Here is a 12,767-nt window from a genome sequence, read left to right as displayed (position 1 = left end):
TCCTAACGGGTGGAAAAGCAGTAATACAATACAGAACTAAAGAAAAACTTACCATTAACGTTGCTAGATGCACCTTGAATACCGAACCAAATGGGAATTTGAAATTGAGCATATTGAACATTTATTAAACAACAAACTGAATGAAACTTAACCATTGAGCACATTGCATATCATAACATTAAAGTGAAGGTTTATGGGCAAAGCAAATGATACAAGACTGCCAAAGTGCCCAACTAATAACATCTAAGAAACTACATCAATATGAAAGAGTACCAAAAAATGTGGGACAGAAGTAAGACCACCACAAAGTGAGCTTGATGGACAATTGCAGTGCGGCAAGGCTAAAGACTGGCAAGAGGTGTGAGATACTCTGGCAGAGCCAAGGGCACACCAAGTAGAAGCCAAAGAAGTGTAAATATATGGAAAGCCAAGAGGCCACAAGGAGATGGATCCTGGTTGCGCTACCCGTTTTCCGACAACTGCGCCTAGACAAGTGAGCCCTGAACTGCGAGATCCAAAAAGACATTGTGGAATAATACTAAGAAGGGGCACTGCCAGTGAATGGACGAGGCAATACACAAATATGGTCAAGCTGGCCTTAAGTTATGTTAACCTTTTTGTTTGAAAGAATGAAATAACTATAACTGGCAGAGTTGAAGTCTTGGGGAAGGGAGCCCTGAGATGTGAGCCATTACACCTGTTATTTTGGGGCAAAGCTTCAAGACCATTTTCCTTTGAACTGTGTTGCTTGAAACTTGGGGAAGGGTACCCTTAGAATGGTGTGGAACAGTATTACCTCAAGTGGAAGAAAGGTAATTCTAAGACTTTTGTGAATCTTTCTTGTACTTGGGGAAGGGAGCAGAAGATGAACTTGCGAGCTGGAAGCAGCTCAGAACTACCTTATGTTGAACACTAGTTATTTTTACTTTGCTATCCCTACACAATGTTTAGCATTAGTTGTGAGGGCAAGCATAGCTTTGGACACAGACAGACTTAAGTTGAACTCTTTGACTCAGACTTTCCATCCCACCTTAGCATAGGGCAGGTTAGGCCTTTAACCATACGGACATTTAAGTTAATAAATAACTTTTGTTTTAATTTTAAGCCTGTTGTCTGTCTTGCTTCAGGATGCATTCACACTATCTAACGTCATTTTCGCACTCACTTAAAATCTCATCTTTTATCGCTGTCCTCTGCATTTGCCTCTCATACCATCATTGACTGTAGCGTTTTGTGTTTTTTTAAAAAATTGTAATGGCGCTTTGGCAAAAGAGCAGTATTAAATATAAATAAGGGAGAATATAAGGCTGCAGTGAATTGTATTCCCCCTTCCAACTTCCAGTCAAGGGTTTTGCCTCCCACCAGAAAGCCTGGATCCTATGAAACTGTGGCTAGGATCTAGTCAAGGACCCCCTGCAAATGTTGGGACAACCTTTCCACTGCTAGCACTATCCTATAATGATTGGGACTTTTTGATGCTTTGCTCTATCCTCCCCGAACTATTCAACGATGGGGTCATCTTCTCTGCTGTGTCACCCTCTCTCCCCCAACTCCAACCTTTTACTGCAGGCTCTCTCCTCCTCCAACCTCTTCACTAATTGTACTACATCCTCCTCTTTCTCCCTCTCCTCCAACTACAAATGTTCCCTGTCGAATCACTCTCTGAATCAATCATGCACATCAATTCTCACACACACCCCTACACACACCCACCCCTCCCCCCATGTCCTGGCAGCACCGGTTCTCATGAATGCAGTCCTCTTACTCCACCCAGCTAGTGGAGAATGGATGCCTTTCATACAGTAGGTAAATGTGCCCACCTCCTACCCTTGTGAGTATAGCCTCCTCGACTGCAAGTCATTGGGCATTTGCTACTGTTCATGTCAGGTAGAACCGTTATGGCTACTGTCTGAGCCAGTGATCTGCCTGAAAGGTTTGAGGAGAAGGTCTTCAGCTGACTGTGGGAATTCATATGACATTTTTAACACAGCTACTGGTTTCCCATTCCCTACTGCAGTAGGCAGCTGTATGCTAGGTTCCTTGGGAGGGTTATGGAAGCACCAGGGAATGCCCCATTTACTACCTCCTGGGGTCCCATCACAGAACGGGTGACTGTCTCCCCCAGAGAGTCTACCCAACCCAATCTCCCGAACTTCCATCAATTACTTTCTCGAAGACTGAAGAGAAGGAAGCACTTGCTGGGGAGCCTCTTATGTCATGAAGAAAACCATGTTTCATATAATCAAAACAGATCCACACATGGTGTGTTGCGTATAAACATTTTCAAACAATTATGGGCCACTCCTACCTATGAAAATGGAAACAATTCTTGCACTTATTCCTGGGTTGCTTCAAATTACTACTGGCCTCCTCAAGCTTTTGGTCAGAAACTACGCCCAGGATGGAATTTCAAAGACCACCTTTCCTCAATAGAGGACTGTGTATGACCCGCTTTGGACTTTGGAGTCATTAATGAAAAAAAACCACACACGAGGAAGACCGCGGCAACTAAGCAACTTTTTTGAAGATTCATCATTTACATTTGCGGACTGCATTTCCTTCAGGATGTAAAACTTAAAGTTGGTGTTGTCACGACTGTGCCACTGGAGCATCAACTGGCATCTTGTGGTACTCAATCATCACCAAAACCTTCCAGGACAATACCTATTCATATTTTTGTCTTTACTTTCCACTTGCAAGACTGTGGAACTTCCTTATTTAATTTCACAAACTACATGTCCCATAATGCATTTTGTGGCACTTCCCATTCCCTGGCTATTCCTATGCAGCAGTCTTAGAACTACAATCCACCAGAAACCTTAGAGATCAGTGCTGCTGTCACTTTCCCAGGACCAGAGAGGGAGAAGGCCAATTACCTTCAGGTGTGCTGCTCCAGGTGCTGCTAATTAGCTTGCTTCCAACAAAAGGCGGGTCAGTATTTAAGCAGTTGTCTGCAGGAGCACAAGTCTCTTGCATTGAGCTCGCTTTGAGCCCTTTGTTGCTTTGATCTTTGGATTTCTGCCGTGTCCTGTTTGCAGATCCTGCTCCTGTTCCAGAGCCCTGTGCTCCCTGCCTTGCATCCCTGCTACTCTGCCTTCACTCCCCTGCCTTTTGACCTGCACCTATGTGCTTCCTACACTGCAGCCCTGCTCCCTTGCTTGCATTCCTCTGTTCCCTGTCTGCAGCCTCTTGCTCTCTAACACTAATTATCTTGCTCCCTGTCTGCAGTTCCTTGTTCTGTGCTCATTGCCCGTGTTACCTGACTTTAGCTTCCTGTTATACGTCTTCAGTCCTACCCTGGTTATCCCACTCCAGAGTTACTGTTCTTCGTTACCAGTCTACAGTTTCCAGTCTCATTTTCCCCTGAACTTAGATTCTAGTTTTCTTGCTTTTTTTTCTTTCTTCCGGTTCTTGTCCTAACCTGTGCATTGTGTCATTCCTTTGTTCAGAGTTTGGCTGCTGAGTTTCCAGAAGGCAATCTCTGCCCCTTTCCTTTGTTGTGTTTCAGTATTGTACCTTGTGTCATTGTAAACGATGTGCTGGTTCCCGTTTCAGAAGGCAGTCATTGTTCAGTTCCTGCTGGACCTGTACAGGCTTCAGTCTTGTGAGCACTGTTACCTTGTTCATGCCTTACGGTTCAGACACAGACACCCACTGCTGCTGCTCCTTTCCATGAGCATTCAGAGTGTGACCCTGTAATAGTAACCTGCTCAGAAGGCTGGCGTTTCCCAGCTTCTGTGGGAAACTCTTTCCCTCTTGGGGTGTACACAGAATGGGGGAACTAATGTGTTTGTTTTACTTATACTCCCTGCCCTTTTCTGTTCACTGCCTTTGCTGCCCATCCTTTCTTGTCTGCAGGAGTCCTTGCACTCCTGCTTCTTATGCTCTTTTCTCCCTTTTGGCTTTGTGGGCACATCTCTACCTGCAAGCCCCTTTGGCAGGGGTATTCAGGAATAGCATTTAAACAAGCCAAATTAAGGCAGGAAACTCACATGAAGGGGTTGGAATTTTTAGAAGCTATGTGCTACTTAGCTCAAGCCTGGTTAGCTTGACACCACCAACTACTATGAACTACTTTTGATTCACCCGGCCAACGTACAGACACATCTCTGCGATACCAGGTTTGTTTGCGAATGCACATAAGGACTCATTCAGGAGTTATTTTAAGCATAACTTAACATATATAAATATGGACCAAAATTTAGAGTATGCATTTCCTGAAACATTCGATTTGCGGTGCTCTAGGTAGGACCTCCTGGATCCTCTGGGTAGCTCCCCAATTGCCGTAAGAGATTTCAAAACCAAAAATGTATTTTTAAACTAAGTAATCTTTGGGAAAAATGATGCTGTTAAAGTGATCGTGTAATTATTGCCTTAATATAATACTGCACGTTTTTTAGATCATGTTTAAGCAACATGGGTGTCCTCATGAGAGTTGGGAAAATCTTTATCAAAAGAGATGTAAACATTTGAAAGTTACTTTCAAGTCAGACTTTCCAGTTAAATAAAAAACAAAAAACAAATAACAAAAACACGAATGAAACAAATTGGTAAAAATAAACTTGCCTTTGTTTTACTGAAATAATTATGCTCTCCAAAATTTCAAACACAGAAGAGGTGAAGTTACCAATTACTATACGTCACACTCCCAGCTGGGAACAAACTGATCCTTGGCACAAGCATCTGGTGCATGCCAGTAACCTGGTTGAATTCAACTAACTTATTCATGTAACTGTACTTTAAAGCGCCCAGATACCTCTGGGTCAGGTGCGCTATATAAATAAAATAAACAAACTACATTCTGTGGCTAGACCTTGGCAAGTATTTGCACAGAGATAATCCAGGAGACTGCACCCTATTACTAGCTTTGAATTCTATGATTGTATTTGTTCAAGGTATTCCAACTGGGCAGCTTCAAAGTAGTGTTTTATGGTCAAAATACAACAGACATGACCTCACAAAATAGTAAAAGATACATCACTTACCATCGGCCATTGGGAAACTCGTCCCACTCCTGTGTACGGTAAATATAACTCTTAGGCCTGGAAGCCCAAAAGATGGGGCGCACATCTTCCACCCTCCTCTTTGGGTGGGCGCTGACTGCCCATGGGAGGGGGCGCCTGTGGGAGAATACATTAAAAGGTGAGGCTTAGAGCGACAACAGGAGACTGCTTGCCCTCTGCAGGACAACACTGGTTTTACGCTCCTCCCCTTTGTGGGACCAAACCCATGTCTCACAGACCGAGAAGGATTGCCACTTACCTCGGATCCTCCTTCCAGAGCCCCAGACGTCGCAACACATCCATCGTGGCCACTTCTCGGTTAAGGGTATAGAAGTGTAGCCCATGCACCAAACCACTATCAAGGATCTCCCGGCACATCCCCACAGCCAAGTCTATCCCGTAGTTTCGGATGGCAGCATCATTGTCTTTTATCGGTTCAATCACCTCTTTAATCTCGTCTGGCACTTCCAGTTTGGAAAGTTTTACCAACTGACGCAAAGAGTGGTAACCCTGTCTCAAAGAAGAAGATTATTAGTGACAGACACTGTGAAATTACTCGCCTGTAAAGAATTAACAGGATATCTTTAGGCATTGATCCTTCACCTGATGACCGAGAGGAAGCTGGAGGAAAGGCACCACATGGGGGGAAAGGGCAAAAAAATGCCAACTCTTTTAGTTTGTCATAGAAGAACACATGGCTACCTAAGAGGTCATTTTGACTATAAAAGTCACCATCGTCCTGAAGGCTAGGAGACCACTATTTATTTCTCCTACACTTCCAAGTCAGCTAACCCTTCACTATGGCCTTCTGAATTAACTGCTTCTTGCATAATCATAGTAACAGTTGCTGCATATCCTTTTTAAAAACACACCTGTATGGGGAAGATCCCCGGTAATATTGGGCAGGTGATGCCAATGGCTCGACAATCCTTCAAGAACTTGAGGAACATTTCGGATCTGAAAAAGAGCTGTGTAATGACAAAGTCAGCCCCAGCATCCACCTTCTCCTTCAGGTGCAGCAGGTCTTCCTCATAGCTTGCTGCCTCTGGATGTCCTTTGGGGTAACCTAGAGACAGAGTAAGAGAGGGAGGTCAAGAGAGAAAGAGAAGGCAGATTCTCAGAAGATTAGGGTACCAAGATCAACTCTGTAGAAATGACTTCCGGTCTGCACACAACTACTCACTGTGGCATCACCGCCGTTGGAACGTTTCTCTTACCAGCAACACAGATGTCAAAATAGTCATCAAACTCGCAGCGGATGTGCTTCACAAGATCAATGGCATAGTTGAATCCTCCTTCCTCTTCCTCCCACTCCTCGCCAATCGGGTCTACCAATGAGAAGGTACAAGAGTCTTGAATTAATTAAATGACAACATGTTGGTAGTATCTCTATCCCATCCATAAATTCTGGGTTAAGTCCTCCACCAAAAATATTCCAGTTCAATAAATACTGAACTTTCATGCTTCACAGGCAACAAACAGATTGTATTAGTTAGGATGAGAACCTACTCTTCGCCTGTGGGCCTATACCATTCCAAAAAATCCCTTTACCTTCTGATCTCACACTCCCAAAAGGAGGACACAAAAATGACTGCTATTTCATTACAGGCAGAGGTTTTTGCTAATAAAAGGAGAACATTCCAATTACTAAATTGCAATTGAGAGGCTCAATTGTATGCTTTTGAACCATTATGAAACATGCTCCATGTAGCATTCCAACTTTTTCAATTAAGATATGAAATTAAAATAGGACGGACCATGGAATGGATTATTTTTTATTTTGTGCATGTAAAAGGGTATCAAGTGAAAAACGCACTTTATAAAAAATAGAGAAAAAAAGATAAGATTTAGAAAGACCGCTTTGTGACCGCAACGGGCGATCTTTCTAAATCGAACTGTCATAACCCTGCCGCACATGAGTGCGCCAGGGGCCGACGAGCAGCGGCAGGAGAGGAAAGGCGCATCGATGGAGGTAAGTATGTTTGCTGTGTGTGAGTATTTGGGGAGTAGGTCTGTGTTGGGATTGGGAAGGGGTGGTGGTGAAGAAATGGGAGGCTTGGGGGGGGGTTAAACCCCCGATTTACAGGGTCACCAGCAGGAGGGGTGGGGGCGAGGACAGGATTGCCTTCCGAAAGGTGGGTCGGGGGGGGGGGGGGGGGGGTGGGAGTGATATTTTGGTATTTTAAAGGCCACACAAAGACGGCAACAAAAAATAAAAAAATAAAAATTGGTCTTTGTTGTGTTCGGCCTTTAAAATGCAGAAATATCACATAGAACCAGTAAATGGCTTTATAGCACTGTGCAAGCCTGGGCAAGCATGTACCAAACAGTAAAACCCTGCCCTATAATGAGAAGATTTTGTCCAAACTGCCAGTCCTAGTTTCCCCTGCACTGGATAATAAGCAATCTAAGCACATTTCGGTTTCATTTTACAATATTTTAAAGAGGACACTTTATATCAGTTTGGGGGCCTGCTAAATAAACCGAACATGAACAAACATTAGGACCTCCAACCCATTCCAATTTGTTTTAATACATCTGCAAATCCCCTACAAACATCAAGAACCTTTCTATTAATACTGTATGACATGACTAATCTAATCACCTTTCTTTACACAAAAGCAGTATTTGACCATTTCAGATTGAACAAAACGCTGCGTTACAGATCCGGTCACATGCATGAATTGTATTTTCTTTTGGTCTCCCCCGTGCTTCTAAACCAAACATTTGATTCTATTAAATTTGAAGAACTTCCCAAGTGGACTATTCCAAGTTGAACGTGCATGTTCATTAGGAGATTCTCATAACCTTACATGAATGAAAAAGACTATCGCTATGTTAGAATGTTGTCACAAACCCGGAATGTTAAAACATCTGCCTGCTACTGCCTGCGAAGTACTAAGGCGTACCTTACCCTTTAGTAGTGTTGCATGAACCAGTCTTCAGTATAGACATTAAATGCACTTTCTGTCCATGGTTGATGTGCTTCCATTGCCTGCAAGGACATACTTCCTCACTATGGGGGCTACTTACTTAGCTTGGTTATAGATTAACATCATACCACAGAATGAACATACGCAAACAATTACTGAAATGTGGGAGTTACCACCCTTGAAAGTTCATCAACCACGTGACGACACTTAGGGCCTCATAACGAGTTGGGTGGTATCCCGACTGGGATACTGCCCAACTGTGTTTGCGTTATGGGATGGGCATTAAACTTAATTCCCTATTCCCCATTGGGTTTGTTGGACTCAATGGAGAATTTTCGGCACAATTACTGCCGCTAGCATTACTGCACAGTAATTTCACTAAAAATCGTCATTTTTCCAGCGCATTTACCCCCAGCTTGAAGCTGGGGGGAAAATGCTGCTATACTCATGTTTGGGCAGACCCTCAAATGTGGTGGTAATAGCGTTAACTCTGCATTTAAGGGCTACCTCCCAACTCGTGATGAGGCCCTTAGTGTGTACTTTACTACTCATTCTGAACAATAGACATTGGATGCAACACTCTGCTGAAAGAAGATAGCTTCCCAAATTGCAACAAATGGTATTGTATGCTCAGTAACATTAATTCACCAAAATGCCAGGAGTAGCGGAAGTGAAATCAAATGACCCTTCTGACATCACATGAAGTGATGCCATTTGACCCAGCCTCAAATGACATCATGAGAAGTGATTGCACATGACCTTTCACCCCTTGATAAAACATGAAGTGGCATCACATAACATTGTTACTTAGTACACTAAGAAAGATAGGGTTACGATATCACTGATATGATATACATTTCACACAAGAATACCATATGTAGCGTTAATATCAGTGTATAGGCCCATGTTACCAAATTACTGTAAATGTACATGGACGTCCTACACAACCGCTTTGGGGTTTAGAGCTCTTTGAGATGCTCTGTTTACTGTTTAGCCCGAGTGATGTACAATAGTTAAGTACATCACTCGGGCTAAACTGTAAACAGACCATCTCAAAGAGCTCTAAAACCCAAAGAGCAGGCATCCAGTGCCTGCCAAGTGTCTGGCCACAGACTGTAAAAACAGCAACTGACCAACACAAGTCCAACCACAAAAACAATGGTCGGGAGGGTTGCCCAGAGCTGTGCCAGTGGTTATGAATGATTTGAAACCTTCCAGCAATCACCTTTCTGTTTTGCATATTTGGTAAGTAACCCACGGCTTTTGTTGTTCTTTTGTTAGATGGGAGATAGAGGGGATGATGTATTGCAGGTCACTGTAACTGCAGGGTTTTTTCTGTTTACACATTTAAACAGCAGCAGCTCCACGGCATCACCCCTAGAAAAGGCTGATTTTACTATTTTCTTTGGTCCTGTATATCTTGCTTAATGCTAGCCTCCTCCAGCTTCTAAGCACTAGAAATGAATCCATGTTGCACTACACCCTCTTGTTCCCAAAGGTGCGTTGTCCCCGAGCTATCCAATATATAAGATACATTACTCACAATCGTATTTCTGATGCTTGTATCTGCTTAGATTCACATGCTGCCATTGCCTTTGGATCCAGATCCTGGGTGAGGGGTCTTCTGGGCGTGGGGGTGACACAGCCGATGGTGAGACGCAGTATTCCCCCCTTTTTTGTTTCTCCAATCCATGCTTTGTTTTTAGATGCTCAGAGGTCCCAACTCCCCGCCCTCCCTTTTTATGCAAACACTGGGCAGAGGAAGAGGGTGACTAGAGTAAGACATGCATTACTTACCGTAAAAGCATTTCTGATGATTGTATCTGCTTAGATTCACATGCTCTGCATATGGTCCGACATCCAGTGGTAACCGCGGAGTATTCCATCTTGTCTTTCGGGGGACCTAAAGGGGACGTCGGCATAGGCGTGTCTGAAACACTATCCCTATTGTGACGTGTGTAGTACCCAAAATCCCTCACGCGCCGAGGTCCCTTCGATTGTATTTTTTCTGCCATTAGGGAGCCCAAGGCTATAGTGAGCGAGTACATGAAGAGAGAAAGTAGTAAGGAGTCTATGTTCCTTCCACCCCGAGCGGGGAGGCAGGGAGGGCGCATGTGAATCTAAGCAGATACAATCATCAGAAATGCTTTTACGGTAAGTAATGCATGTCTTCTGATGCTTGTTAATCTGCTTAGAATCACATGCTGTGCATAGACTAGCGGGCAGTACCCGGAGTTGGGGGTGGGTTGTGAGAAGGAACAGTAGAAAAAAAGATGTCTTAGTACTGCTTGCCCCACCTGAGAATCAGACCTAGATTGAGTGTCTAGGCAATAGTGTTTTGTAAAGGTATGTACAGAACTCCAGGTTGCCGCTTTGCAAATGGACTCTGGGGGAACATTTGCAATGAATGCTATGGATGCCCCAGTGCCTCGAGTAGAATGTGCTCTAGGCTTGAAGGGCAGTTCTCTCTTTGCAAGAGTGTAACATAGTGTGATGCATTTGACAATCCACCTTGATATTGCTGATTTAGAGACAGGGTCCCCTTCTCTACCAGCTGCCACTGAAACAAAGAATTGTTTAGTTTTCCTCAGTTGTTTAGTTCTATCCATGTAGAACATGACTGCCCTGCGCACATCTAGTGTGTGAAGGCTTCTTTCGGCCATGTTAGTAGGTCTCTGGAAGAACGTGGGTAGTTCGATTGACTGGTCCACATGGAACTCCGAAATAAATTTCGGAGCAAATCTGGGATGAGTGCGCAGAACTATCTTATCTTTGTGGACTGTAACAAAGGGGTCCAAGACTGAGAGGGCCTGTAGTTCGCTAACTCTTCTGATAGAAGTGATAGCTACTAGAAAGGCTGTCTTGTAGGTCAGGTCTTTCAGACTAGCTTTATGCATAGGCTCAAAAGGGGGTCCCATGAGCCTAGTTAAAACCACATTTAGATCCCACCCAGGGGCTGGGTGAGTGATGGGGGGATACATTCTTTTAACCCCTTCCATAAAGGCTTTAATCACAGGTATTTTCCACCATGACACCCTTTGCTGTGACGTGGTGTAGGCTGACAACGCCGCTAGGTGATCCTTTAAGGAATTGAAGACTAACCAGGAGTCCAACAGATGGGTTAGATATAACACAATGTGTGAAGGCGAGCAATCGGAGGGATTGACGCCTTTGGAAGTGCACCAGATGACAAAACGTTTCCATTTGCTGGCATAGCAAAAACGTGTGTTAGGCTTTCTTGCCTCCCTCAGTATGTCCATGCATCTTTGAGGGAGTTGCAGATGTCCAAACTCTATGACATCAGGAGCCAGGATGCTAAGTTCAAAGTTTGTGGGCATGGGTGCAGAGTCTCCCCCCTATCCTGAGACAACATGTTGTACGGGCAGGGCAGCTTGACTGGTAGGGAGAGGGACATGTCCATCAGGTGCGCGAACCAGGGTTGACGGGCCCACATGGGAGCCACCAGAATCATGGTGACTGGTTCCTGGTGCATCTCGTGCACTATCTTTTTCAGAAGGGGAGTCGGGGGGGAAAAGCGTAAACAAATTTCCCCGACCAAGTTATCCAGAGACCGTTCCCCTTGGATCAGTTCTGGGGGTACCTGGAGGTGTAATCTGGGCATTGGGCGTTCTCCTGAGTAGCGAACAGGTCGATCTCTGGAAACCCCCATTCTGCAAAGACGTTTGATACAATGTCTTCGTGCAGACGCCATTCGTATTCTTCTGGCAGAGGAAAATATCTGCTGAGTACGTCTGCCAGAAGATTGAGTTCCCCTGGAACATGTTGGGATATAAGAAACATCTTGTGTTTGAGAGCCCATATCCAGATGTTTTGGGACAGCTTGGATAGCCCTAGAGAGTGAGTGCCCCCCTGTTTGTTCAGGTAATACATTGCTGTTGTGCTGTCGGTTAGGACCAGCACCGTCTTCCCTTGAAGTTGCTCCTGAAAGGCTTTCAATGCTTTGAACACTGCCAGTAGCTCCAGTAGGTTTATATGGTTGGATGCTACCCGAGGGGACCACACTCTGTGCGCTGTCTGTTGAAGCAGGTGAGCCCCCCACCCTGTGAGAGATGCGTCTGTCGTGAGAGTGGCTTCCACTGCAGGGGTGGTGAAGGTTTTCCCCTTCAAGAGGTTCTCCCTCGACCACCACTGCAGAGAGAGAACGAGGGCTGGCGAGACAACTAACAGATCTTCCCATTGTCCGCTGGCCTGACACCACTGGCTGTTGAGCCACTCTTGCATGGGAAGCATGCCCAGCCGCGCGTGTAGGACCAAGTATATGCATGACGCCATCATCCCTAGCAAACGCATAGCTTTGCGTACCGTCACCTCCCTACTGGCTACATACTGAGGAACTTGAGAGAGCATGTTCTGAACCCTCTCGCTGGAAGGGAAGACTAGACCATCTTCCGTACGAATTAGAGCCCCCAGGAACTGTTTTACTTGGCTGGGGACGAAGCTGGATTTCTTTTCGTTGATAGAAAATCCCAGGCTGAACAGTAAGTCTAATGTCTTTTGGGGTTCGAAAAAACAAACGTCGAACGAGTCCCCCGTGATGAGCCAATCGTCAAGGTAAGGGTAAACTGGAACTGAAAGTCTGCCCAGGTGTGCTGCTGCCACTGCCAGGACCTTGGTAAACACCCTTGGCGCCGAGGCTATGGGGAGTACATTGAACTGTTAGCGTTTGTCCTGAATCACGAACCTTAGGAATTTTCTGTGCGCTGGCAGCATTGAAATATGAAAGTATGCATCTTTCATATCCAATGTTGTCATGAAGTCCCCTTGTTTTAGCCATGGGATCACCTCTTGCAGTGTTACCATGCAAAACTTC

At 44.8% G+C, this 12,767-nt stretch overlaps 1 protein-coding gene across 3 annotated transcripts in view; it reads right to left on the bottom strand.

Moving 5' to 3' along the window:
* MTHFR (methylenetetrahydrofolate reductase) overlaps nt 1–12,767 on the bottom strand; it is a 222,111-nt gene that overhangs the window by 60,574 nt on the left and 148,770 nt on the right. For all 3 annotated transcript variants that reach the window (XM_069609914.1, XM_069609915.1, XM_069609913.1), the window contains exons 4-7: nt 6,221–6,331; nt 5,876–6,069; nt 5,263–5,513; nt 4,986–5,120 (exon numbers count right to left, since the gene is read on the bottom strand). In XM_069609914.1, the coding sequence (XP_069466015.1) occupies nt 4,986–5,120; nt 5,263–5,513; nt 5,876–6,069; nt 6,221–6,331 (691 nt within the window). The remainder of the gene's footprint in view (nt 1–4,985; nt 5,121–5,262; nt 5,514–5,875; nt 6,070–6,220; nt 6,332–12,767) is intronic.

Source organism: Ambystoma mexicanum, chromosome 8 (assembly GCF_040938575.1).
Source record: "Ambystoma mexicanum isolate Mex_15411 chromosome 8, UKY_AmexF1_1, whole genome shotgun sequence".
Lineage (NCBI taxonomy): Eukaryota > Metazoa > Chordata > Amphibia > Caudata > Ambystomatidae > Ambystoma > Ambystoma mexicanum.
This window is presented reverse-complemented; position numbering and strand designations above follow the sequence as displayed.